Below are 24,585 nucleotides of genomic sequence, written 5' to 3'. Positions count from 1 at the left end.
CATGAATGCTCCCGAGATCATCCATTTTAAGCCCTTGAATCGACGTATAATCACCAATGGTATTCTTTCCAGGCAGTTTCCCATATCTCTAAATGAACAAGTATGAAAAAAAAAAAATATATATATATATATATTGCGAGGGCTCTTTGTATTAGAAATGGAATCATAGTAATAAAGGATGGGAACTGAAATGAAAAATAAGTAGGAAGACCAAAACATGAATAGAAGTGATGAGAATGAGTTCCAGGAGAAGGACAAAAATGAAGAAAAACAGAATAATGAAGGACAGTCTGATAAAACCGTATCTAAAACAAAAGAGAATTCAAAATGAGGGAGGATCAGAAACAAAAACCCGACGGCAATGGCAGGTCTAAACCCTCTCCCGATATGAAGCAGCTCTGGGGCTATTCAGCCTTCTTGGACGCCTTTGTCCTCAACTTCATCATCAAGTAAACCATACCGTAGGAGCTGATGACAAAAATAACAACAATCGCCGCATCGCGCCAACCGTCGAGGTATTTGTTCAAGTTGAGGCCATACAAGTAGTCGTTTCCACTTCGGTACTCGCAGACTTGACAGCTTTGCGTGGCATTGGGGTTGATGAGGTTGGTTCGGGACCCTTCCCCTTGCATGAAGGAGGCAAGGTAAGATCCACAAGTTTGCCCACTGGGAGGGTCGAAAACTGCAAGTTCGTTCTCCTTACAATTGACTTCCACGTCGTGGATGCCAAAGACAAGTAGAGACCCTGTGACGTACGTGAACGGGTTGAGGTAGTAGAGCCAGTACCGCCAAAAGACCGTGATTTGCCTGTACGGGACAAGCATACCGCAGCAAGCGAAGATTGTACCGAGAATCAATGGATTCGCCAAAGCAGCAAACGTTGCATTCGGGGCGTAGGCAGCAATCGCCTGGCCCAAGCCGGTGTAAATGAATTCGTAGAGCCAGATCACGAAGAATGATGCTCCAGCACGGCTAGATGCGGTCGGGAAACCAACTGTGTAGTAACAACAGGCGAAGTAAAAAACGGCGCAGAGGCAGAGGTAAGGAAATTCCGAAACAATGAGGCCAGTGACGAATGCCTTCCATGAATACATACGACTCTTCTTCTCGCGAGCGTCATAAATTTCACGACGCTCAATAAAAAGCGGTTGCAATTGACTGATGACACCGGGTGAGATGAAAATCACGTTGTAAATGACGAAAAGCCGTTGTTGTAGATCGGAAACGGAATCACCTATCTTCCAAAAAGTGAATCCGTTGAAAAGACCCAAAATGATATGCAAAACAAACTTGTTGTTCACATAGTCGGTGTTTCTGTACATAGAAACGCTCATTCGTTGGGTGACTAGCTTTGTCTGTGTCCAAAGCGAGGTCGCAAATTCATTGTTGTCATCGTCGAACCCAGGAGGTTGAGCAGCTGCATCAGAAACGAGCTTGTCAAGTTGGTTGGCCATGAACTTGTGCTCTGGTGATTCGAGCCATTTTTGATGCCATTCGACTCCAGGGAGAATATTTCCCGAGACCACATCGATCATATATTCTGCGGGATTTGTCCCAGGGGGGGCATGGTGCTCCAAGATTACCGAAGTATTCTTTGATACGGGAGCCATCTTGACCAATCTCACCGAAGTACACCATTTTCCCACCTTTTGCCAGCAGGAGAAGGTTGTTGAACTGGGAAAAGAGCTGCGCGGAAGGCTGATGGATCGTCACCAAAACTGCTTGTCCGTGGTCGGCAAGTCTGCGCAAAAAGCGGACGGTATTGAACGCGGATTGACCGTCCAGTCCAGATGTCGGTTCGTCAAGGAAGATCAGGATCTTGGGTTTGGAGACCAATTCGACTCCAATGGTCACCCGCTTCCGCTGCTCGATGTTGAGACCACTACCAACTTGACCAATCAGGGTGTCCGAGATATCGTGAAGCTCAAGGAGGTTAATAATGGTTTCGACGTAGGCCAACTTCTCTGCTTTCGGAATATGACTCGGTTGTCGTAGAAGAGCAGAAAATTCAAGAGCTTCGCGGACAGTGGCATGTGGCTCGTGGACATCTAGTTGCTCGCAGTACCCAGAAGACCGTTGGAATGAGATAGGAAGGGGGCGACCGTCGACTAAAACAGATCCGTGAATTGTGCCGTCCGTCTTGCGCTGGGCGAGCACGTCCAACAGAGTAGTTTTTCCGGCTCCACTGGACCCCATCAATGCCGTCAGTGAGCCAGGTTGGACCCAGCCATACACTTTGTCGAGAAGGATCCGGTCTCCCGTGGGTGTTTTGACGGTATAGGTGAGATCTTTCCAGGTGAAAATCGAAGAATTGCGTGCCAAGTTCCCAGGGTTGTCGTTGTTTTCATCAAGTTTGGTGGCTCCTTGAGGTCCAGATTGTGACTCCTCGTCCGTAGATCGAGCATGGTGGTGTCGCTTTTCGTAGGGAATCAATAGTGAAGATCCTGATTCGGAGCTGTCGTTCCATGACATAGTGAAGGCCACAGTGATGATAACATTGAAAGCCCAGAATGCCCAGATGATACCGAAATTCCGCCATATGTGACCGTGGGAATAATCGAGGGCAGCAAGGTATTGGTCACCCGTGACAAAATTGGCCCCCATCGTGGCGCCCTGCACACCCGAACATGCTGAATGGCTGGAGTTCAGGTATGCTTCGCCATTCGGGATGAGGTTGTTGTCTGCGCAAGGAATGATTTTGCCGTGGAACTCGTTGGCAGCAAGAGCCTCGAAGGCATAAGCCATAGGATTTACGTAAAAGATCCATCCAAACCACATGTGCATTTCCGGTCTCGGGATCATGTATCCCGCGTAGACCACCAGCGCAGTGACAAGAAATCCCGAGATCTTTGAGGCGCCATCGAAAGTCGAGAAAAGAGCCCCAATTCCGCGGAACATTTGCGTTAAGCACATAGTGACAGCAAACAAAACAATCCAATAGGTGAAGAATTTGGCGGCATCCATATCAAGCCCTGTCATGAAGTACAGAACCAAGGAAAAAACAGAGACCTGGAACAGGATGATGGGAACATCAAGAACAATTTGAGATAAGCAGAATGTGGCTGGGTGGAACAGTGCAAAATGCTTATGCTTGATGAGCACAGGGCGACCAGTGAAAGAATCAACGACTTCAGACATTGGAGTCAAGATTCCGTTGTATAGGATTGCGAAGAAGATAGACCCGGATTTGAGGAAAAGTCCAGAGCTGCTTGCTGAGGCGTCATAGAATAGGGAGCCGACGATGAGCGATTGGATGAGGGCGGAGATCTGCTGAATCGCAAAAGTGGCTTTGTCGTTCCAAATGATCTGATATTGTCGAACAACACAGGCAAGCACTTGGTGGTATAGACTGACGGTGAAGACACTGTTGTTACCCAAAGATTTGTGCTTCTCCAGTGCAGCGGTTTTTTGGAAGGCTGCGGTATGTTCCTTGGCAGCGACAGTGGTCGGATACTCTTCTTCCTCTTGTACCATTTGCTTGAAAGTCGGTGATTGCTCATAGAGATTTCGAATCTCTTTGGCTGTGCGAGGAAACGAGTTCTCATGATTGGGTAGAATGGCGCGTTCGGTAGGCACTGTAACACCTGTGAGGTAGTCTGCCACATTTGCACCTTCACGACACATGAAACCAGCACCTTCGAGGAAAGGTCGAGCATCAGTCATAGGGCCATAGTAGATCTCCTCCCCTTCATCCAGCACCAAAACCTTGTCAAACAAGTCGTAAATGCCGTTTCCTGCTTGGTAGAGGGTAACAATAGATGCCAGGCCCAGGTTATCTGTTAATGATCGTATGCATTTTGTCCAGTCGAGTGCTGAGCTTGCATCTAGACCACGTGTGCTGTTATCCCAACAGAACACAGAACCGCGAGTGGCCAGACACTCAATGATCGAGACACGCTTTCTTTCGCCACCAGATACACCCCGAACATACTCATTTCCAACTTTGGTATTGGCTGTATGAGAGATGCCTAAAGCCTCGAGAAGAAACTCTTTCGAGTCTTCTCGGTATTTTCTCGCTGTGGGTAGATCGGATGGCCGGTGGGACAGGACTTTGTTCTTGGTTGCGAAGTCCATCGTGTCACCAACTGTCAAAGTCGGATAAAAGATTTCTTCTTCTGTATTCATCACAATTTGGCCTCGATACTGCTCGGCTTCTTTGTGGTCCATTGTCCCGAACAGCAAATCTCCGTCCACGGTATAGCCACCCCGACGGTTCGCCAGGAGTTTCAACAAAGTCGTGCAGCCAGATCCGGGACGGCCCAGAACCAACAGCATTTCGCCGGGTTTGACACATCCATGGCTGTCAGAGAGAATCTTCTTCAGTGGGGGCTTTTGGCGGAAGGTCCTCCAGTGATGCAGCAGGTCGAATTGGGACAGGGCGTTGTGATTGACAGCGGAATCGGCTGCAGGAACTTCGGCATTGAGACTTCGCCAGGTGACACCCAGTTCACGACCTTGGAGCCCGGCCTCGATCTCTCGCTCCTTCAAGCGGTGCACTCTGTGCGCGAATGCCCAGTCATCTGCATTCGGCTTTTCTGCAGGCACGCTCGAGGCTTTCTCATTGAAGTCGGGCTCAATGGTGGTGCTGTTGATGGTGGGCGTTGCACTTCCCTCGGTCTCATACTGAGAGACAGTAGCTGCACTTTCATCTATTTCTTGCTGAGATTGGAAAGAGAGGGAAGCATCTTCGGTTGATTGGGGCGAAGAAGCCATGGCGAGACAATGGTCAGCCAGAACAGTGAAATAGAGGATTGATACATTTTGACAGAGATAGAATAATTTCTTTAAGTATAGATACAGAGGCGTTCCACGCGGATGTCGGCAAAGTACTTGACGGATGTAAATGGAGCTAGCTCCAGATCTACTGAGCTGTGTAGATGCCCCGGAAGGACACACCCATTAGGCTCCGTGTCATGTGATACGGAGCCTTTTAGCCCTCTCCGGATATAAAAGAATCGGTATATATCCGGCTCCTTTGTCGAGCACGACCTCGGGACATTTGGACTTGTTGAATCCATACATCCATGGATCCTATTGGCTGGATGTAATATCACTGCCTCTGCCACCATCTTCTTCTTTTTTCCAAGTTGTTCCAGACCTACCAGGCCCTGATCGGGTATAGTGCCGCTATCTACTCCGTACTGATGGACCTGCCCAGGTGTCTGATGGATAGTCACCTCCCCCTTTTCGGCCAGAAGAAGAAAACGAACACAAAGAAACGAAATCCATGAGACTTGCAGGTGGAGTCAAAGCTGCCGATATTCCCACAAAGCTCTCTACTTTTGCAGCTCCCCCTGGTCATCATTTTTCTTCTTCTCTTCGCCGTACTACTGAATCTCTTTGCCTTTTCCATTCCAGTGTTGTATTTCTAACATGCTATTGTCTCTCTCTAGCCTTGTCACAGATTAGACCATGCAGCCATGTGCTCTATCATCATCATGATATGACTTTTTGGCTCAACGGCCACTTCAATCCCCAATATTCATTCCAGTAATCATACCAAGATCAAGGTGTAATCAATCAAACCCTGGAAACGTTTCGCACCCACTGCGGCTCGGTACGGAGATTGGACATAGAGTCAAGACAAGACCGGAAGGGTTTCAAAGCAATGCCCAGTGGCTTTCGAGGTCTCTGGTGGAGCGGGTGACTTTCCCTTAGGGCTGAGACGCTTCACCTTCCTAATCTACATTCCCACCATCTATTCCATTCGTGCCATTCATGCCAATCAGATCAAATGTACGTGGGAAACCACTTCTTTCCAACCTTCTAGGCGTCAGCATTCCTTGATTTACCTCTTGGGCTGAATACCCAGCCGGGCTTCTTCTTGGGACCAAGCATCCATGACGTTAGCCATGGCCACAATTCTCAATTCTCAAGCCACCCGACGGATACCAATATTATTCCATGGCGGGGAATCATCCAATATGAACACCAATCTCGGTTGAGGGTGCGAAATGTGACACACTCCTCTTCTCCTCCAAGTCCAAAGCAGAAAGGTTGAGATCCATCCAAAGTCTACCTGGACCCAAAAAATCACACATGCATTGCCATGGAAGGATCGGGTGCGTGAGCCTGGTCACCCGAGGAAATTCCCGGACGGTTCGTTGCAAGGTTCATATCACTCGGGCACGGCGACAACTGCTGAGCTCTCGGCATCCCCGCGCCCGATCATCTTAGTGGAGAATAACCCCCCCAGCCGACAAGCAGATCCCCTTGGCAAGTGCCTCGGCTTGCTCGAATTGCGAATTCCGCCCCTCGGAAGCAAGCCAAGTCCGCCGCGCCCCAGGCCTTGGCGAGACCATGGAGTCTCAGGCGACGAGCACAATCCTCGGGTTTTTGGTCATGGCCAAGGCTCGTCGCAAATGGTGAAATTGGGTGCTCTGTGTGAGGTATAAAGCAGTACTAGAATCTCCGCAAGTATGAGGTTCATATCACTCTTTCCCTCCGAGCCTGCCACAGTATGTCGACCTCGCCAGAAAAGGCTTCGCCTGAGAAGTCGCTCGAAGGGACTTCGGAGCATTTGAACATCGCTGAATCTGATTCATCTGTTGCACCCTCTTATCAAGGCTCTAAAGAAGAACGCATACAGTATGAGCGTCAACAAACCGCTTCCACTGGCAGATGGGCCTTCATCAGCAAGATGGGGGATCTCCCCGAGTGGAAGCTCGGAGGAACTCGCCTACACGGGACTGCTCTGAATTGGTCCATCGGGTTCGTAGCAAGCTGTGGTTTTCTGATGTTCGGCTATGACCAGGGTGTGCTGAGCGCCCTGTTGACTCTAGACGATTTCCAGAAGAACCAAATCCTCATGACACCGCGAGAACGGGCGAACGATCTATGTTGGCTTGATAGTCCCGCAAATACGGTTCCTGATCCTAACAACTGTACCGGTGATGCCAATACCCAGGCTGCCGGTGTTGCAATCTATCAGATTGGATGCTGGATGGGATCTCTGATAATTCTGTTCTATGGAGAGTCCTGGGGCCGCAAGTCCTCGACCTTCTGGGGCTCCTCTATTATGGTTATTGGTACTATTATGCAAGCTGCCTCCTTCGAGTATGGTTTGTTTGTTGGTGGTCGCATCGTTAGTGGTATCGGGAATGGAATGGTCACAGCATGTATGTGCATTGGAAGATCCTATCTTTGACCATCCTGGCTAACAATGCTTCTGAACAGCTATACCAACCTGGCAAAGCGAATGTGCCCGCCCTCATCAACGAGGTATTCTCATCATGCTTTCGGGTGCTCTGATTTCATGCGGTGTCATGATCGCCTACTGGGTGGACTACGGGTTCTACTTTCTGTCAGGATCGGTCCGCTGGCGATTCCCCCTCATGTTTCAATCTTTCTTTACAATCATCGTCATGATCGGAGTGCTTTTCCTTCCCGATTCACCAAGGTGGCTGGCTATGCAAGGTCGACGCACCGAGGCTCAAGATGTCCTATCCCGATTGCTTGACAAGGAAGAGAATGATCCCTTGGTACGAGAGGAGATGCGAAATATCACCGAAGCCCTCGAGGTCCAAAGCAGTGGTGGCGGGTTCAAGATGAAAGAGCTTCTCACCAATGGTCCTTCGCAAAATCTTCGCCGTTCAGTACTCGCGATGGTTTCTCAGTTCTTCCAGCAAATGTGTGGAATCAACTTGGTCACATACTATGCGACGATGATCTTCGAGAGCTCTCTTGGCTTTGCACCTGATATGGCGCGGCTTCTATCGGCCGCTAACGGTACCGAATACTTCCTCGCCTCTCTCGTCGCTCTTCCTCTGATCGAGCGAACGGGCCGTCGAAAACTCATGATGATCGGAGCCTTTGGGATGAGTGTCTCGATGGCGATCCTCGCTGGCACTGTCTCAACAGGGACAAAGCTTGAAAATGGTGCTCCAAAACTCGAGACACGCTACGGAGTAACAGCCACAGTCTTCTTGTTCGTCTTCAATTCGTTCTTCGCCATTGGATGGCTGGGCATGACTTGGCTATACCCGGCGGAGATCACCAATCTGCGTATTCGAATTCAGGCAAATGCACTGTCAACCAGCTCTAACTGGATGTCCAATTTCTTGATTGTGATGATCACTCCGCCGGCATTCAAGAACTTGGGCTATCAGACTTATATCATGTTCGCGGTCTTCAATGCTGCCCTCATTCCTGCCGTGTTCTTCTTTTTCCCCGAGACCAAGGGTCGCACGCTGGAAGAACTTGATATTGTGTTCGCAAGTGCCCATGCCAAGGGTATCTCCCCTGTTAAGCACAGCTGGGAGATGCCTCATCTTTCGGGCCCGGAGGTTGACCGCGAGCTGCTACGATACTTTGGACCGACAGCCATAGCCATCGAATCGCGGGGACAGAGGGCGAGTGATTGAGATATCAGCCGAGTGTGCTGTCTTGCTCACGGGATATAGGTGTCAATCATGTTGATTATAACGGTCACTTGTAGCATACATACTAGAATCAAATGGTGGGTCGGGTTCAGCGTGAACCCTAGACCTCGATCGTGGTAACGATTTGAAATCTATCTCACTACACAGAACATCAGTGTACACGAACTAGGAGTTAAGTTTTATTCATCTCGCAAGCCTGATATCATGACAAGAACGCAAATGCCAATCGGCAAAAGTCAAGACCGAGACCCCATGCCCTAGACGCTCCGCCGCGCAAAGGAAAGTGGAAACAATCCACCGACTGAGTCGCCGAACGCCAAAAAGAAAAGACCAGATGTGCAGAAACAAAAGATTAAGCAAGGTTGGTGAACATGTGCATGCTCCTAGTACCTCCGACGGGTGGGCTCGGGGCTAGGGCTGCGAGAAGCGCTGCGCGGATCCCTGCCACGCTCCTTGAGCCACTTCTTGGTGCTCAGTCGCAGTTCGCGGTCCAGCTCGTCTGACGGGTCTTTCCGGTGAATGAAATTGCAGAATCCTCCACGCACACAGCCTTCGCCACTATTCAGCCGACAACAGGCTTCTCGGAAATCCGTAACCGGTGATAGCTCGCAGTATATCGGTCGCGCTGAATACCAGCGGGAGTTTAACGCGTCGCACGCTGCCTGCGCATCTTCTTCGTATTTGAATCGGCCGTATACGTTGCCAATGAGGTCTATCGCGGCGCAGGATGTTAGTGATCTGTCAGGAAGCTTCAAAGGGATCAAAAGTATGGGTACTCACGGTCGTTGTTGTTGTCGCAGATAACCAGCTCTTCGAGCTCGCCGTACTTGCACATCTCACACCACACGTCCTCGTAGAAGGCGTCGAAGTGGTTTTGCATCTGGCTGGGGTTCATCTTGCTCTTGGGGTCGTAGGCCGGGTTCTGGTACATGTTCGGCATGAGGATGGTCTGCGAGTACGAAGGCTTGACGTGCTTGCGGGAGCAGCGGTCACCGTGTCTGCAGGCGCCGATCTTGTAGTAGAAGGAGCAATTGACCTTGTCCTGCTCGGTACCGAAAATGGATGCGAGATAGTTCGCCATGGTTGTAGACTGGGTTCGGAGTCGGTTTGAGGGTGTTTGAAGGGAGGATTTCGGGTAAAAGTCTCTCGTCGGGTGAGAGGTGAGAGGAACACGACGGGAGGGAGGAAGGAGAACCGGAGTTGCTTTGAGACGTGGATGATATCGGATGCCTGAAGTTTCTGGAGAGCTCCAGTGGCGCGCAGCTCGTTGCTGATTAAGCGCCAAGCAATTCAATATCGGACCGTTCACTTCGTCGCTTTTGGTTCTCCAATCCTCAGTCTATGAGACTCTGAATCTTTGGTGTCCATGTCAGTATTTGGTCTCTCCATGCGAGGCTTTTTAATGGATTCTATGACATTTTTGACAGTGCATAAATCGTTCAACACGGTGCCATACCACGGACGGATCCTTTGAAGGACTATCAAGCTACTAATACGATTTCGACATTGACCATATTCTCGAGTCGGTGCCGGTCGTGCTTGTAGTGTCATGATCTCTGGGATTTCTCCGGGCTCTCTGTGGATTTTCTTCTTGATTTGCTTGGATATCAGGATGCCCAAGGTCCCAACTGTGAACCTTGGAAGACACCCCAATGCAGGTTATTTGATCCACATGGCGATATATAACAGCCGACATAACACTACCACTTGCCGAGGGATAGTCTTATACTATCTGTCTCCAACCTGTAAATATAAACAATGTCGTAAGATGCCCCAGTGTTGATGGATGCCCACTCAAAAGTCGTGACCGATTAATAAGCCCCGCACCACTTCCATCGATCTCAGCCTGGCTGTGATCTTCAATACACACGGCAGAGCAGATATTTGCAAGAACTTATTCCAAAGTAAGTTGATGTGGTTGTTACTTTCTAGAGCAGGCCGCTTGGCACCATAGGGAAGGTTTCTGTCAATCCAAGAGACGCGTACTGGTCAAACTTGATTGGTACTATCGACTCTATATCCACGATCACCGTCATGATCTGCAATTTTTCTGGTGGTTTTGGTATTTCTCAGATTTCGCCGCTGACATCCACTACAGCATACAATGGCCGCTAAGACAATCATCGTCACAGGAGCCTCTCGAGGTAATAGCCACCAAATTTCATCGGCGGGGATATCACTAACATCCCACCTCCAGGCATTGGTCTCGCCGTGACCAAGTATCTCCTCTCGGCACCCCAATCCCACAATGTCGTGGTGGTCGCCCGCAGTGTTGAGCCCTTGCAGAAGCTCAAGGAGCAATATGGCGACCAAGTTGCCGTCGTGAACGGAGATCTTGCAGACTTTGCCATTGCCAAAAAGGCCGTTGATACGGCTACCGTGACGTTCGGCAAGCTCGACGGCATGGTCCTCAACCACGGCATTCTCGGCCAGGTTGGAAAAATCTCCGAGGCGGATCCACAGCAATGGAGAGAAGGCTTTGAGATCAACTTTATGAGCTTGGTTGCTTTTGTACGAGGTTCAACTTTCTAGTTCGCATTCAGTACTAACTCACATGTCACAGGCCAAAGCAGCTCTGCCGGCACTGCGCAAGTCTCAGGGCAAGATTATCTTCACATCTTCCGGTGCAGCAGTCACTGGTTACCGTGGCTGGGCTCTCTACGGTGCCACCAAGGCGGCGATGAACCACTTCGCCATGAGTCTGGGTGCAGAGGAGCCCGACGTCACTTCGGTGTCCATCAGACCTGGCATGGTCAACACCGAGATGCAGCGCGAGCTGCGGGAAGACCATGCTACCAACCTGGATGCCGAGATGCACTCCAAGTTTACCGGGGTCCACAAGGACGGCAAGCTCCTCGAGCCTGAGCAGCCTGGTCATGTTATGGCCAAGCTGGTCCTCGATGCGCCCAAGGAGATCAGTGGTCACTTCTACTCGTATGTTGGGTTCCACACAGGCTACACGGGTTGTACTAATACTTGGCAGGTGGAACGACAAAGAACTCGGAGCTTTCCAGGAATAGTAAATTTGATTGAAGATAGTATAAAATTTTTTCTTTCTCATCCATATACGGAGTCGATATCTGTAGATCTTTTATAGCAAGTCAGTATTGATCGCCATAAGAACAATGTGCAAGGATTGAGGCAGTGATTGATTACAAGTCAGTCGAAAGATGAAAAGCAATACATTTTAGAAGCATTAGGTGCATTGCACCTTCATGTTTAGCATGGAATGTAAAGGTGTGCATCATGTAATTGAAATTGAAAATGACAAAATCCTGCGCGTACCTTTTAAATACAAGATTGTAGTGTGTTCCAGTCCTCCCAAATTGTTCACGGCAAGTGGAATCAAGTTCCGAGCTACAAGCTGTGTCTGTGTCTGAATCTTCAAATAAAGTTAGCAACAGCTCGAAGAATTCGAAGTGTGATGCAATGAGGCAGATTTGAGATTTGTTTTCAGAAAGTCCGTTTGGTAAAGACAGGTAAGGTCACCATGGAATGTATGATAGGGGCGACAAGCAAAGTTCATCATGGTAAAAATAAAGAGGCAAAGCGAGATTCAAGCAAGAACTTACCATTAGTGCAGAGCTTTGGAAAGAGTCAATCTCATTTGAAAGCTTCTTTCCAAGGAAGGTTGAAGAGTGAATGAAGAAGAAGAGCTGCTGCAGAAAAAAATCGAGCTATAAGTGGACCAGGGCGGTGGGGGTGAGTTTTTTCTGCCGGCAAGAAAATGTACTTAACTCCGGCGCGCGCGACTGGCCTTGGAATCTTTGAGCCCCACGCAGAAAGACCAAAGAAATCAAAGGCTATCTCCCTCGAGCTTTTTCTCCCTTGACGGTCACCCTTGGAACCCTCTGTTCAGTTCTTCATCATGTCGGATCGTGAGTTCAACTGTAAGTGATGTGGACTCTTGGCGCGTGCGGCCTGCTGACCCTGTTTGACTAGCAAACGATGACCTGTCGCTACCCAAAGGTATGTTCCGATCTATCCTTGTCTTGTTTGAGGTGTTTGTGCTGCTGTGTGCACTGGCAGCCCCACATCCGCTGTTCGTGACTTGCTAACTTATCGTGCGATAGCAACCGTCCAAAAGATTATCACGGAGATCCTCCCACCCAGCTCCGGTCAGACCTTCTCCAAGGATGCGCGGGACCTGTTGATGGAGTGTTGTGTCGAGTTCATTACTCTGATCTCCTCCGAAGCAAATGATATCAGTGAGAAGGAGGCCAAGAAGACGATTGCCTGTGAACATGTGGAGAAGGCCCTTCGGGATCTCGGATTCAGTGATTACATCGCCGATGTCCTCGCCGTTGCCGAAGAACACAAACAGCAGTTGAAGGTATGTTTCCCGTGTCAGGTGTCTTCCAAACATAGGGGCAGAGTGCTGATTGTTTTCCCTCGTAGTCACGAGAGAAGAAGCAGAGCAAAATGGAACAAAGTGGACTGACTGAAGAGGAGCTTTTGCGACAGCAGCAGGAGCTGTTCCGATCGGCCACCGACAAATACAACTCGGTTCCGGAATAGATATGCTGAAGACTCATGCTGGCCATAGAGCGAAAAGGATGGGCGTTTTGTGTTACCCGGATTATTGGGGTCTGGTGTTTCTTTGTTTTTGTTTTTGTTTTTTTTTTTTACTTCTATGGTTTCTCATATTATTTTAAGAGTGGGCTGGGGTGGGATATATCGTTTAGCGCGACAGCGCAATGCATTACTGAAACGTCAATTGCACATTATACTTTGATTCATGATTTCACATTTATATTGGAATCAGAAATGAATAGAGACATTCAAGTCTCATGCTGGGTAATTCAGATAGCTTCACACTTAGCCCCGGAGCTCCTTCTACTACCAGTGATGTGTATATTAACTATTGGTAGTATATACCTGCTTCATCTATAGATATAGGCCTGTCAATGGTCTCCATGATTGTGACCTACAGCACAATGGGATACCAAAATCAGCAGAGTGCATGAATAGATATGAAAAATAAAGAAATATTGGCTTTAGAGAGTTTTGAAAGAATCGAGATGAGCACTTTGGAGGAAAACGGACGTTCCACCAGTCCCATCACTTACACACCGCCACTTCTGTGCCACACCCACCAGCCACACCCCTGGACCCCACGTGACATTAGTGCACTAAACCGCAATGAGACGAAAGCGCAACCCTCGTAAAGTGAGCGAACGCGTTCATACTCCTCGTAAGAAAGCTTCGTCGGCCCCGCAAACTTCCCCTCGAGGCACCAATATGCCCCCTTTCAAGGATGAGCACATCCTGGTATGTTCAATTGATACTCATATCGGATCAAATCTGACCTATCCCAGTTGATTGCGCCGGGATCGCAAATGACCCTGGCGCAGCTCGGTCTCCCCGAAACGTTTACGCCTGCGCAATTCCGCTTCCCAACTCGCATGTTTCCGGCTGAGAAGAAGGGAGAATTTGAACCGTACCGCGTCAATGAAAAACGTCAACAGGTCAAGGTCAATAATGGCCCAGCTGCTCCCAAGCCCGATGTGGAGATGAAAGACGCCGAAGCTACTGCGCCCTCCACCGACGCGGCTGTCAAGCCCGAGGGCGAAAAGGAAACTACCGGGGACACTGAGCAGTCGACCAAGACCGTCGAGGAGATTTACTACGAGGAGGACATGGCCTCCGACGAAGGCGCAACCTACCCAATCCAAAACGGGCGCATTGTCGATTGGCCCTGCTTCTTTGCTCTGCTCACCCACGTATACAACACTCTGAGCCCGCCATTCCACACCCCGATCTTGCTCATTGCACAGCCTGTCTGGTCAGCCCGCGATCGCGAGGCAATTGCCCAATTCATCTTTGAGAAGTTCAAGGCACCCGCCTTCAGCCTGATGGACGCGGCCCTCGCGGCTTGCTACGGCTATGGTACATCGACTGCCACCGTTGTCGACGTTGGAAAGGGCAAGGTCGATGTGACTGCTGTGACCGACTTCGCAGTCAACGAGCACGGCCGTGGAATCGCGCTCGAGGGCTGTGGTGGAGACGCCATGACTGATCGCTTGGTCGAGCTTCTTGGTGCTAAGGGATTCACTCGGGAAATGTGTGAGCAGCTGAAACGGAGCAACATTACCGAGATCCTTCCTCCGGGCACACCACTCCCCGGCGCGGCCGCTACCGCACGACAGGGCGCCAACCCCGCAGCCGCCGCTTCAACCGGTGGCCCAGATGCTAACGACTCCGCCCCTCGAGGTCCTGGTGATGGCACCCAAACTGGAACAGAGTCGAATAATGATGAGGAGGAGGGTGTTCTCGATGTTGCTGCCATCGTTAGCGGCAATACCACCGAATATCTGGCCAACATTGAGAAGGAAAAGACGTCTAATAAGAAGGGTGCAGCTGACCCCAAGGCCGCACGTCTGCCCAACTCAAAGAAAGAGAAGGCTTCCTTCCAGTTCGAGGGCTTTGCGCAGCTCGAGGGGGAGAAGGCAGCCGCCAGCGGCCCTCGTCAGTACGCCCGCCACACACGGGACATCGAAGTCAGTGTAGAGCGTTTCCTCCTGACAACCCCTCGTTCCAACGCTGGAAGCCGCTTGACCGGTGGAATCCTCGAGGACATTGCCACCCAGATCCACCACACCATTCTCGCCGTTCCGGATGCCACTAAGCGCAGCGAGCTCTGGGATTCCCTCATTATAGTCGGATGCGGAAGCAAGGTCAAGGGTAAGATGCCGTCCCCCATACTGTATACACTTGAAGAAATTAAACTGCTGACACTCGTGACTGTATAGGCTTCACCCAGGCTTTGCTTGGCGTCATTACTCAAAAGTTCATCCTCTCCCCCTCCGGCACCATATTTACATCTGAAATCCCCTCTACCTTCACCACCCCTCTCCCGACAGGCGGGACAAACACCCCCCGCACCCATGGGCCAACCTGGACCAATGTACCACCCAGCAGCTCATGGCGTAAACCCTCTGCTTGTGGCCGCCACCCACAACAACCCTGGAATGCCCGGCGCTATCCCCGGCACTCCTTCTATGGATCCTAACATGGCATCACACTACCGCTCCACCGGTCATTCTCAGACGCCCACCTCCACCAAGACCCTGAAGCTCCCTGAGTACTTCCCCGACTTCAAGGACCAGGGCAACAGCAACGCCCCTGGCGCCAGCGCAGGAAACACTGGGGTGAACCCCGGCGCGTCCCAAGGTGGCCACGGCTCAGAGGAGGCCGTCTTCCTTGGTGCTCAGATGGCTGCCAAGGTCTTCTTCGTTGTCGACCAGGGTCTCAGCAAGGGATATATGAGCCGGGCTGACTACAACGAGAGCGGACCGTCTGCTATCCACGAGTACGTTCTGTGATTCAGCGTCAGCGTTGCTAATTCAAAGTCTTTGCCTCTGGACAGACGAGGCTGTTCTATTTTTTTTTATGTATGCTACGATCCTTGAAAAGCCCAGGATACAGGCGTAGGACGGGAGTTCGGTTCAAGGTTTCCATAGTTCGATTATGCAATCATATTCCAGTCATGTGACTTGTTAATCGCATCCTTATCGGGATCGCCATCTTTTTATCTCCAACTCATTTCTCCAATAACCCCCCCCATCATTTGGATATTCTTATTCTCTGTACTTTCTCTTTACCCGAACTTTACACCAGCACACTCAATATGCCACGCGCCGAAGCAGGGAGTACCAAGGCTATCGGCAATAAGATCAAGTCGAAAGGACTGGGAAGATTGCGATGGTACTGCCAGGCGTGCGAGAGGTACATCCAATACCCCATTCATTCCGCGACGACAACAGCTGACACATATTCTGTAGACAGATGAGAGACGAGAATGGTACGTTTACCGAGCGAGGGTCGAGTCTCTTCGAGTCTCTTCCTGTTGCGGTCGAGCTTGACCTGTTATGGTCTGCAAGACTCTTCTTTTTTCCCGTCGCTAACACATCCTAGGCTTTAAATGTCATACCCAAACCGAAGCCCATGTTCGGCAGATGATGCTCATCGGCGAAGATCCGCGCAAACATATCGCAACTTACAGCCGCGAGTTTGAGAAAACCTTCATAGGTAAGATACCTCTCTGTGAACGCTGCGCATGGAATTCGAACCAATATCTAATATTTATAGACCTACTTCGAACTACACATGGTACCAAATCGATCAACGCGAATCATTTCTACCAACAGATTGTCTCCGACAAAGAACATATCCACATGAACAGTACGCAATGGAAGAGCTTGTCACAGTTCGTGGCGCATCTTGGAAGAGAAGGCAAATGTCGAGTGGAGGATACCGAGAAGGGTCTTTTCATCGCATGGATCGATAATAGTCCCGAGACCCTACGTCGCCGCGAAGCGGTGTTGAAGAAGGAACGGCAAGAAAAGGGCGACGAAGAGCGAGAACAGCGCCAGATCAAGGAACAGATCAAACGAGCTGCTGCCTCAGCCAAGGTGGAAGAGGAAGATCCCGAGGCGAAGCTTTTACAGAGGAAAGAAGGCGAGACGATAAAGTTGGACCTGGGTCTAGGCGCGAAGAAAGCTGAAACAAAGCCGGATTCGCCTCATAATACGACAGCGGATGTGACGACAGACGCGAAATCGTCAGAATCACCAGATGGCACTACTGAACCCCCTGCAACATCTGCCCCGGCGCCTGTCAAGCTATCAATGTCTATGGGAGCCCAGAAACCCAAGAATGTGTTTGCGGCGGTTAAAAAGAATCCTTTGGCAGGCAAAAAGGGTTCGGTTTTCGCGCCCCCTAAGAAAATGACTGAACAAGAACGCATCATGAAGGCTGAGATGGAAGCGATGGATCGGAAGCGGTCTCGTCCGGATTCTGGCTTCATGAACAAGCGCCCGAAAATGACCTGAAGTCTTTGTCCTTCATGGTCTGCATCATGTTTACATTTCATTTATTGCCCCGGAACCAAGAGATACCTCGACCTTGGAACGTGATCAATTCCGTCACTCAGCTCAATTTTCGCTGCACTCCATCGGTCGCTCGAAATTTATACATTAAATATTATTCTAGTTTTAGATATGCATGTAGTACATCGTTATATGCAGTGGTTCTCTCCATCACAACCAGGCCCCAATCATCGGGACCTGACTATACATCTCATTCCAGCCCTTAGCCTCCCAGCCAGCACCTTCGCCAGCACGTCCAACAATACCAAGTGCACCAGCAAGCCAGAAGGCCGCACCCGCAGCCGCAACACCATTCACCACCCACCACATCTTGCGCTGCCTCTTGGACCGGGTAGTGCTATCCGAGAATCCAAGCAAGCCATCAAGCGAAGGCTTCTGCCCACGTTCTTTGCGAGCCGTAGTAACCCGCCATCCCATCCAAGTCGCCCATCCACCCACAAAGTGCCACACACTCGCAGTCACAAAGAAGAAGTAGAACGCATTCCAAAACATAGGACTCCGAGCAATGCCATGCGCAACATACGCCAGTCCCACGCCGGAACTACCGCCCTCAACCGCCAGCGGCGTATACCGATTCACGAGCACATGGAGACCAATCAAAGGCACGACGAAGTACCCAGAGCGAGCCTGCAGAGATACGCGAGGCCAGAAGTATAGCGAATCACGCTGGGCGCGGGTCTCGGCGCCATATAGTCTTGCCCGGCGTGCTCCGCGGATGTTGCGAAGAGCTATTCCTGAGATGATGTGTGCTAGAACGGGGATGGTGAGGACGAGGTGCTCTAGGCCCGGGGCTTGGTAGATGGGTCGCGTGAGCAGTAGGTAGGACTCGCTTGCGGGCACGGAGCGAGTTACGAGTGGGATTAGAGATGTATTGGTGAAATGCAAGATGGTGAATACTGTCGGGGGATAGGTGGAGTATCTTTGGATTCGAGTCACTGGTGATTGTTAGATGTTGTTAAGCTGTTTTGTTTGGGGCTTTTTGGACGTACACCATGTATCCCAGCGATGGCCGCTTAGTCCCAGCTTCGGATAGCCGCCGTTCTGAGCAGTAGGCTCGGTTTGAGGGAAGTATTCGCCTTCCAAGCTTGGGGTATCTTCGACAGGCGAGGGGTCTAGTTCTTGCATAGAGATGATCGACTTGGTGTCGATTTCCTCCAGCTTTGGGAGGTCGGGGGAGGGCATTTTGGATTTTCCGGTAGTGCTAATGAATCAAAAAGAGAAAAGAGAAAAGAAAAGGAATTCGTCAGAGAGTCATCAATCAAATGCGTAGACCAGAATTCAAGGAAAAAGTTGGGGATGACGATCTTGCTGAGTCCCGAAAAACGCGGCGGCTGTGATAGGCCGCGCTCTCCTCCGCAACCTCATCTCAACATGGCTCCGGTATGGCTGATTTACGTGCAAGTCTCTAAGCTCCAAGCTGATGTATATATATATAGCGAGGACTGACAAACCCTGCGCCAAAGGTATGCTTCAGTCTCCCAAATACAGCAGCGCATAAAGCTAACCAAACCAGACGGAGTCCGCGCGGTCTGCGTTGAGCTCATTCACCTGCACACTATGCAACAAGTCTTACTCGCGTCATCCGGAATACGAAGCTCATATCGGCTCATATGATCATCAACACCGGAAGCGTATGCAAGACTTGAAGCAGATCTCGCGAGACCCCAATGCAGCAGAGAAAGCGCGCCGCGCAGAACGCAAAGCCGATGCGGAGGCCGGACTGAAAGTCATCGAGACGCCTGGTGATAGTGCGCCTCGGGCTAGCACCAGCACCGGCGGAGGTGGCTTCAAAAAGGGAGGGTTTAAGAGCTCTTTCGCTGCTGTGAAGGGCTCTGCGGCCCCCGCGGCTCCGGTGAAGAGAAACGTCCTCGGGGATGACGACGATACCCCTCAGCCTAAGAACGAACCTCTGCCAACTGCGAGGTCTCAGCAGAAGGAGACCTCTGGTGAGATTGAAAGTGATGATGATCAAGAGTACGGTCAAGGTGCGGAGGCATACTATGATCCCCGTCGACCAACGGATTGTTTTGCTGGATGCGTGGCTTTGAATCTACAAGCTACGGCGTGATGGCCGTCGCGGGGCATATTGCATAGAGAGGAAGGCGACTGGAGTATGGTGCACTTGGATCAATGAATTTATGAATATTACTTCTTTCAATTTCGCTTGATTATTTGGTCAAACACCAACAAAGCCTACCAGTGCATATTATGAGTAGAGCAATAGACTATCAATCTAAATTGTAGAGAAGGGTTCTACGCGGGCCCGGATCTGGATGTAATGTAATGGTACATGCTTTCCAAAAAATCTGTCTAAAAGCGTTGGACGACAAAAGCAGGGTGAAACAGAGACATGAAATGGAACAGATGAAGGGGTACTAGGCACATGGCTATATTATTAAAAGCTCCTCAAGCTTACACGCGCAGCAGCTTGGCGGCCTGGCTGACGATGGTGTCCTCCTGGGGGAAGGCCATGGCCTCAAGACCAGCGGCGTAAGGAGTGGGAACCTCAGCACCGGTGACACGGACACCGGGAGCGGTCAGGTAGTCGAAGCCGTACTCCATGGAGAGGGCGAGGATCTCGGAGGAGACACCGAACATGGGGTAGCCGGACTCAACGACCATGATGCGGCCGGTCTTCTTGAGGGAAGCGATGATGGTCTCAACATCGAGGGGCTTGACGGAGCGCAGGTTGATGACCTCGGCGTCAACACCGTACTTCTGCTTGAGCTCAGCGGCGGCGGTCATGGACTGGCCGACGCAGCGGGAGAGGGAGACGATGGTGAGGTCCTTTCCGGGGCGCTCAATCTTGGCCTTGCCAAGGGGGAGGACGAAGTCGTTCTTCTGGGCGGCCTCGCTCATGGGGAAAGCCTGTCCGTACATAAGCCTATTCTCGTTAGTCTATCCGCTTGTTCCGGTGGGGCTTCTAGCGATATACTCACTCGTTCTCGAGGAAGACAACGGGGTTGGGGTCACGGATAGCGGCCTTGAGCAGACCCTTGGCATCCTCGGAGCTCCAGGGAGAGACGACCTTGAGACCGGGAATGCTGCCGTACCAGGCGGAGTAGTCCTGGGAGTGCTGAGCGGCGACACCGGCGGCGAAACCGTTGGGACCACGGAAGGTGATGTTGCAAGGCTGGATACCTCCGGACATGTAGTGGGTCTTGGCGGCGGAGTTGATGATCTGATCGATAGACTGCATGGCGAAGTTGAAGGTCATGAACTCGCACTGGACGATTGATTAGCGCGTGTCCAGACAGGTCGATCTATCGCAGTGTATACTCACAATGGGGTGCAGACCAGCAAGAGCGGCACCGACGGCGAGACCAGTGAAACCGGCCTCTGTGATGGGGGTATCGATAACCCGCTTGGGGCCGAAACGGTCCAAAAGACCCCTCGTCACCTTGTAACTAGCAAAAGTCAATACCCATTTGATTGCGATTCGACACCATCATTCCCCGATGCGACTCACGCTCCGTTGTACTGTGCGACCTCCTCTCCGAGAATGAAGGTCTTCTGGTTGAGTTCGAGTTCCTCGGCCAGGGCCTCGTTCAAGGCATCACGGACGGTAACCTCCTTGGTGCCATTCTCAGTGGCGTATCCGCGACGCAGAGCCGGGGCGCAGGCGGACTGGCGCAGGTTGGAGCGCAGAGCGGTGGAAGCAAGGCGCGAAGAGAACAGACGAGCTGTTGGGCGGAAAAGTCGGGGAGCTGCCATTGTGGAAATGTGATCGATGTAATCGATTTAAGAAGAGGAGGAGAAACGAGGAAACAAGAAAGGCAGACCGGAACGGACCGCACAAGCAATTGAAGGGAAGGGAGGTGGGTGAATCGGGAAAACTGATCGCCGTAATAATCTTCGAAGGATGGATTTGCATCCAAAGATGTTGGGCCGCACGTGATCTCAAGGATCGCAACTCACCGGTATTGGTATTACCCCTTTAATGCCCTGTCTGGTATTGTGTATTTTACAAGGAGCTCTTATCGCCAATCTACACAATCTACTGGCCATTCGCAACTGACAGCTCCCAGGGTCCTTTCTCCTGCAGATGGTTAAAGCATCGCCTCTTCATGGGATTCAAGATGCTACAGAACTACAACATCCACCTATCAAAGGACATGGCCATGCTCTCCCTTCTTTGGCTACTCCCGTCGGCGCTCGCCGCTCAACCCTCCGCGCCCGACCCCATCTCCGCTCCGCTGCGCGCCCTTGATTTCGGGCAACTGAATTTCCTCCATACTACCGATACACATGGCTGGCTGGCGGGTCATTTGCAGGAGTAGGCTGTATCCTGCTCAGCACTGAGCCTGACTAACTTTGACAGACCATCTTACTCCGCAGACTGGGGAGACTATGTATCATTTGCAGCCCGTATGCGGGAAAAGGTCGAAGCCCAAGGGCAAGATCTGCTAGTCATAGACACCGGAGACCGAGTCGAAGGCAACGGCCTATACGACTCGTCCGAGCCGAAGGGTATCTACCTTTCGGATATCCTACGGCACCAACATATCGACTTGTTGACGTCGGGAAACCATGAACTATATAAGCAGAACACCTCGGAGGCCGAGCTCCTCACTACCGTTCCTAACTTCCGGGGCAACTACCTCGCATCTAATATTGATATTATTCACCCAACCACGAAAGAGCTGGTGCCGCTTGCTCCGCGGTACAAGAAATTCACTACCAAGAAACAGGGCATCCGTATAGTCGCCTTTGGCTTCCTGTTTGACTTCACCGGAAACTATAAGAACACAGTCGTCCAGAAAGTATCTTCCACAATAAAAGAGGACTGGTTCCAGGAAGCTATCCGGGACAAAGAGGTCGACTTATTCTTGGTGATCGGCCATGTACCAGTGCATTCGCCGGAATACCAGGCCATCTTCAAGGAGATTCGAGGAATCCGTTGGGACACCCCCATTCAGTTCTTCGGCGGACATCAGCACATCCGCGATTACGCGCGGTATGATTCCAAGGCCTACGGATTGGCGAGCGGTCGGTTCATGGAGACCATTGGGTTTGCGTCGATCGACGGTCTGAACACCCCCAAGAGCAACCATTTGTCCAGCGCAGTTGCCAGTCCCATTTTCAAGCGGAGGTACATTGATCAGAACTTGTTCTCTTATTACCACCACACGGGTCTTGATGAAAGTTCATTCCCTACCGAAAAGGGTCAGAACGTTTCCCGGCTGATCGCCAAAGCACGGACCGAGCTTAAGCTAGATCAAGTCCATGGCTGTGCTCCACAAGAATTCTGGATGTCTAGAGTCAAGTATCCAAGCCCTAACAGCTTATACTCATGGCTAGAGAATGTCTTGGTTGATTCGCTGAAAGACGAGAAACGTGCCGGTGTGCCGGCGCTCGCCGTGGTGAACACAGGTGCCATGAGGTTTGATATCTTCCAAGGGCCCTTCACTCAGGACTCGACTTTTATTGTGTCGCCATTTACCAGCGGTTTCCGATATGTGAAGGACGTGCCCCTTGCCAAAGCCCGGCTTATCGTCGAGGTCTTGAACAAGCAGCCTCAGGTTCTGCAGGCATTGCAAGAAGGAGACTCCCCCACCACACTGGCTCCTCCCGAGCAGCTTGCGTATAAAGAAGACGTGGTGGCTCACACATGGGCAGGTCCCTCTGACCAAACCACTTTGTCGGGCAAGGGCAAGCTTGTGCCCGGGTACACCACCGAAGATGATGCGGGCAAAGACGGCGATGATACCGTGCATGAACCCATCTCCTTTTACCGTGTACCCAACTGCCTCCAGGTGCTTTTGAACAATGCCACCGAGACATCGGAAACTGTGGATCTGGTCTACGTCGACTTTATCGAGAAATACATCATCCAGGCCGCTCAATTCGCTGGCCTTGGTGTGGATGTTGCCAAGGAAAGCGACATGTATATGCCCCAGAAGTCGCTGACGAACCTGATTCTGGACTGGGTCAAAGTGAACTGGAAGTGTTGATTACTTAGATTCATATATGACAACGTTAGAATGACTTTACAGACACACTAGTAGCATATGTTTGAAATTCGTATAGTACAGCCCTTACTCATCACCACCGGTGAAGGTGAACACACCCTTGCCGCTGCGGTAGCCACCCAGAGTGCCTTGTACACTCTCAGAGAGCACAGAGCCCTCGGTGTTCCAGTTCCACTCCACGTTATCCACCGGGATATCTTGGAATTTGCCAGCGCGAGTCAACTGGAGCACGTCCTTGATAGTGTTTTCCTTCAAATTCGGGTTCCGGTCTCCCCACTTGCTGACCCAGAATCCGTCAAACGTGAGATTCTTGAAGATCAAAAGACCCGAGGGCAGTGCAACGGGCTGCTTCGACATGGCTCCGTAGGTCACCATGTGCGAATCAGGAGCCAGCGTCTTCGCCAGAGCGGTAGCATTCTTTCCACCAACGCAGTTCAAAGCAAGACGAATGGGCTCTCGGCCCTGGCGTGTGTATTCATGAACCATATCCCGGAAGTTACCAGTCAACATCTCCTCCTCGGTGATGACGACCGTCGCACCAAGATCCTTAAGCTCCTTCTTCAGAGCATCGGTCTCCTCAGGCGTCTTCCGCTGGCGAATCACGTTCAGCGTCTTGATACCCCACTCGCGACCAAATTGAATCGCCGCACGGCCAACACCACTGTTCGCGCCGTTCTGAATCATCCACTCCTCACCCGCGCGCATCCAATCCCACTCGCAGAAGTCCCGCATCATGCGGTACGCTGTGACTGGGTTGACGCTGATGGTACCGACCTGCAGCGGCGTCAGACCGTCCTTGTTCTCGATCTTGATGAGCTGGGACTCGTCCAGCTGTGCGTGTGTCCGCCAGGTGCCTTGGCCGGTTTGCTTCATGATCACCCAGTCGCCTTTGCTGAGGTTCTTGACGCCCGCGCCGGTGGACAGCACCTCAAAGGCGCCTTCGTTTCCGCCGACAGCGGCGGGCTCGGCGTTGCCAAGGGCTGATTGGAAGGGCGGTTTGCTGGGGTAGACGCCTTGGATCTGGTTCACGTCTGCTGGGTTCATGGGCGCGGCCAACATGCGCAGATTGACCTGGGTCGCATGGGGCGCGGAGATAGAGTGCTTGTGGAGGCTGGTGGTTATTAGCTATATTCGAGCTTGGTGCAGTGCGTGTCATACCGGAGGACATCTTTGGGCTCGCCGTATTTGCCGTAGATGAGGGCCTTTGCCTGCGTATAGCCGTAGACTGAGATATGTCTACGGGCCAATGGGGCCTGGGAGATCTTTGCAGCTTGAGCTGCTGGGCGAAGGCCCGTTGATAATACACTGCGCGAGAACATCTTTTGGGTAAAGTGAAGGGAG

At 51.2% G+C, this 24,585-nt stretch overlaps 11 protein-coding genes across 11 annotated transcripts; 6 read left to right on the top strand and 5 right to left on the bottom strand.

Moving 5' to 3' along the window:
• Positions 1–404: 404 nt before the first annotated feature.
• On the bottom strand, positions 405–4,713 carry N7506_003410 (uncharacterized protein; the record flags this gene model as incomplete). The annotated part of the gene is made up of 2 exons (XM_056952705.1): positions 405–1,540; positions 1,584–4,713. 2 exons carry the CDS (start codon positions 4,711–4,713, stop codon positions 405–407), a joined length of 4,266 nt encoding a protein of 1,421 aa, XP_056814397.1.
• A 1,747-nt stretch (positions 4,714–6,460) lies between these two features.
• N7506_003409 (sugar porter family MFS transporter) lies at positions 6,461–8,363 on the top strand (the record flags this gene model as incomplete). The annotated part of the gene is made up of 2 exons (XM_056952704.1): positions 6,461–7,118; positions 7,177–8,363. The coding sequence occupies 2 exons, from the start codon at positions 6,461–6,463 to the stop codon at positions 8,361–8,363; spliced, it is 1,845 nt and encodes a 614-aa protein (XP_056814396.1).
• A 401-nt stretch (positions 8,364–8,764) lies between these two features.
• On the bottom strand, positions 8,765–9,462 carry N7506_003408 (zinc finger CCCH domain-containing RNA-binding protein; the record flags this gene model as incomplete). The annotated part of the gene is made up of 2 exons (XM_056952703.1): positions 8,765–9,093; positions 9,162–9,462. 2 exons carry the CDS (start codon positions 9,460–9,462, stop codon positions 8,765–8,767), a joined length of 630 nt encoding a protein of 209 aa, XP_056814395.1.
• Positions 9,463–10,485: 1,023 nt separating this feature from the next.
• On the top strand, positions 10,486–11,401 carry N7506_003407 (SDR family oxidoreductase; the record flags this gene model as incomplete). Its single annotated transcript, XM_056952702.1, has 4 exons — positions 10,486–10,525; positions 10,579–10,892; positions 10,945–11,315; positions 11,365–11,401. The coding sequence occupies 4 exons, from the start codon at positions 10,486–10,488 to the stop codon at positions 11,399–11,401; spliced, it is 762 nt and encodes a 253-aa protein (XP_056814394.1).
• An 848-nt stretch (positions 11,402–12,249) lies between these two features.
• Positions 12,250–12,899, top strand: nctB (negative cofactor 2 transcription regulator complex subunit NCB2; the record flags this gene model as incomplete). Its single annotated transcript, XM_056952701.1, has 4 exons — positions 12,250–12,271; positions 12,324–12,350; positions 12,455–12,714; positions 12,780–12,899. 4 exons carry the CDS (start codon positions 12,250–12,252, stop codon positions 12,897–12,899), a joined length of 429 nt encoding a protein of 142 aa, XP_056814393.1.
• A 624-nt stretch (positions 12,900–13,523) lies between these two features.
• On the top strand, positions 13,524–17,215 carry N7506_003405 (uncharacterized protein; the record flags this gene model as incomplete). Its single annotated transcript, XM_056952700.1, has 7 exons — positions 13,524–13,652; positions 13,700–15,065; positions 15,300–15,693; positions 16,002–16,109; positions 16,166–16,185; positions 16,299–16,412; positions 16,473–17,215. 7 exons carry the CDS (start codon positions 13,524–13,526, stop codon positions 17,213–17,215), a joined length of 2,874 nt encoding a protein of 957 aa, XP_056814392.1.
• A 207-nt stretch (positions 17,216–17,422) lies between these two features.
• N7506_003404 (uncharacterized protein) lies at positions 17,423–18,454 on the bottom strand (the record flags this gene model as incomplete). The annotated part of the gene is made up of 2 exons (XM_056952699.1): positions 17,423–18,207; positions 18,262–18,454. The coding sequence occupies 2 exons, from the start codon at positions 18,452–18,454 to the stop codon at positions 17,423–17,425; spliced, it is 978 nt and encodes a 325-aa protein (XP_056814391.1).
• Positions 18,455–18,643: 189 nt separating this feature from the next.
• Positions 18,644–19,340, top strand: N7506_003403 (putative C2H2 finger domain protein; the record flags this gene model as incomplete). The annotated part of the gene is made up of 3 exons (XM_056952698.1): positions 18,644–18,652; positions 18,709–18,735; positions 18,786–19,340. The coding sequence occupies 3 exons, from the start codon at positions 18,644–18,646 to the stop codon at positions 19,338–19,340; spliced, it is 591 nt and encodes a 196-aa protein (XP_056814390.1).
• Positions 19,341–19,684: 344 nt separating this feature from the next.
• Positions 19,685–20,986, bottom strand: N7506_003402 (pyruvate dehydrogenase (acetyl-transferring) subunit E1 beta; the record flags this gene model as incomplete). The annotated part of the gene is made up of 4 exons (XM_056952697.1): positions 19,685–20,156; positions 20,212–20,498; positions 20,556–20,679; positions 20,742–20,986. The coding sequence occupies 4 exons, from the start codon at positions 20,984–20,986 to the stop codon at positions 19,685–19,687; spliced, it is 1,128 nt and encodes a 375-aa protein (XP_056814389.1).
• Positions 20,987–21,351: 365 nt separating this feature from the next.
• On the top strand, positions 21,352–23,226 carry N7506_003401 (metallophosphoesterase family protein; the record flags this gene model as incomplete). Its single annotated transcript, XM_056952696.1, has 2 exons — positions 21,352–21,548; positions 21,594–23,226. 2 exons carry the CDS (start codon positions 21,352–21,354, stop codon positions 23,224–23,226), a joined length of 1,830 nt encoding a protein of 609 aa, XP_056814388.1.
• Positions 23,227–23,310: 84 nt separating this feature from the next.
• N7506_003400 (enoyl-[acyl-carrier-protein] reductase) lies at positions 23,311–24,563 on the bottom strand (the record flags this gene model as incomplete). The annotated part of the gene is made up of 2 exons (XM_056952695.1): positions 23,311–24,355; positions 24,403–24,563. The coding sequence occupies 2 exons, from the start codon at positions 24,561–24,563 to the stop codon at positions 23,311–23,313; spliced, it is 1,206 nt and encodes a 401-aa protein (XP_056814387.1).
• Between the last annotated feature and the right edge of the window lie 22 nt (positions 24,564–24,585).

This window comes from Penicillium brevicompactum (genome assembly GCF_028827555.1).
Source record: "Penicillium brevicompactum strain IBT 35665 chromosome Unknown utg000002l_segment0_segment0, whole genome shotgun sequence".
In the NCBI taxonomy this organism is placed as follows: Eukaryota; Fungi; Ascomycota; class Eurotiomycetes; order Eurotiales; family Aspergillaceae; genus Penicillium; species Penicillium brevicompactum.
This window is presented reverse-complemented; position numbering and strand designations above follow the sequence as displayed.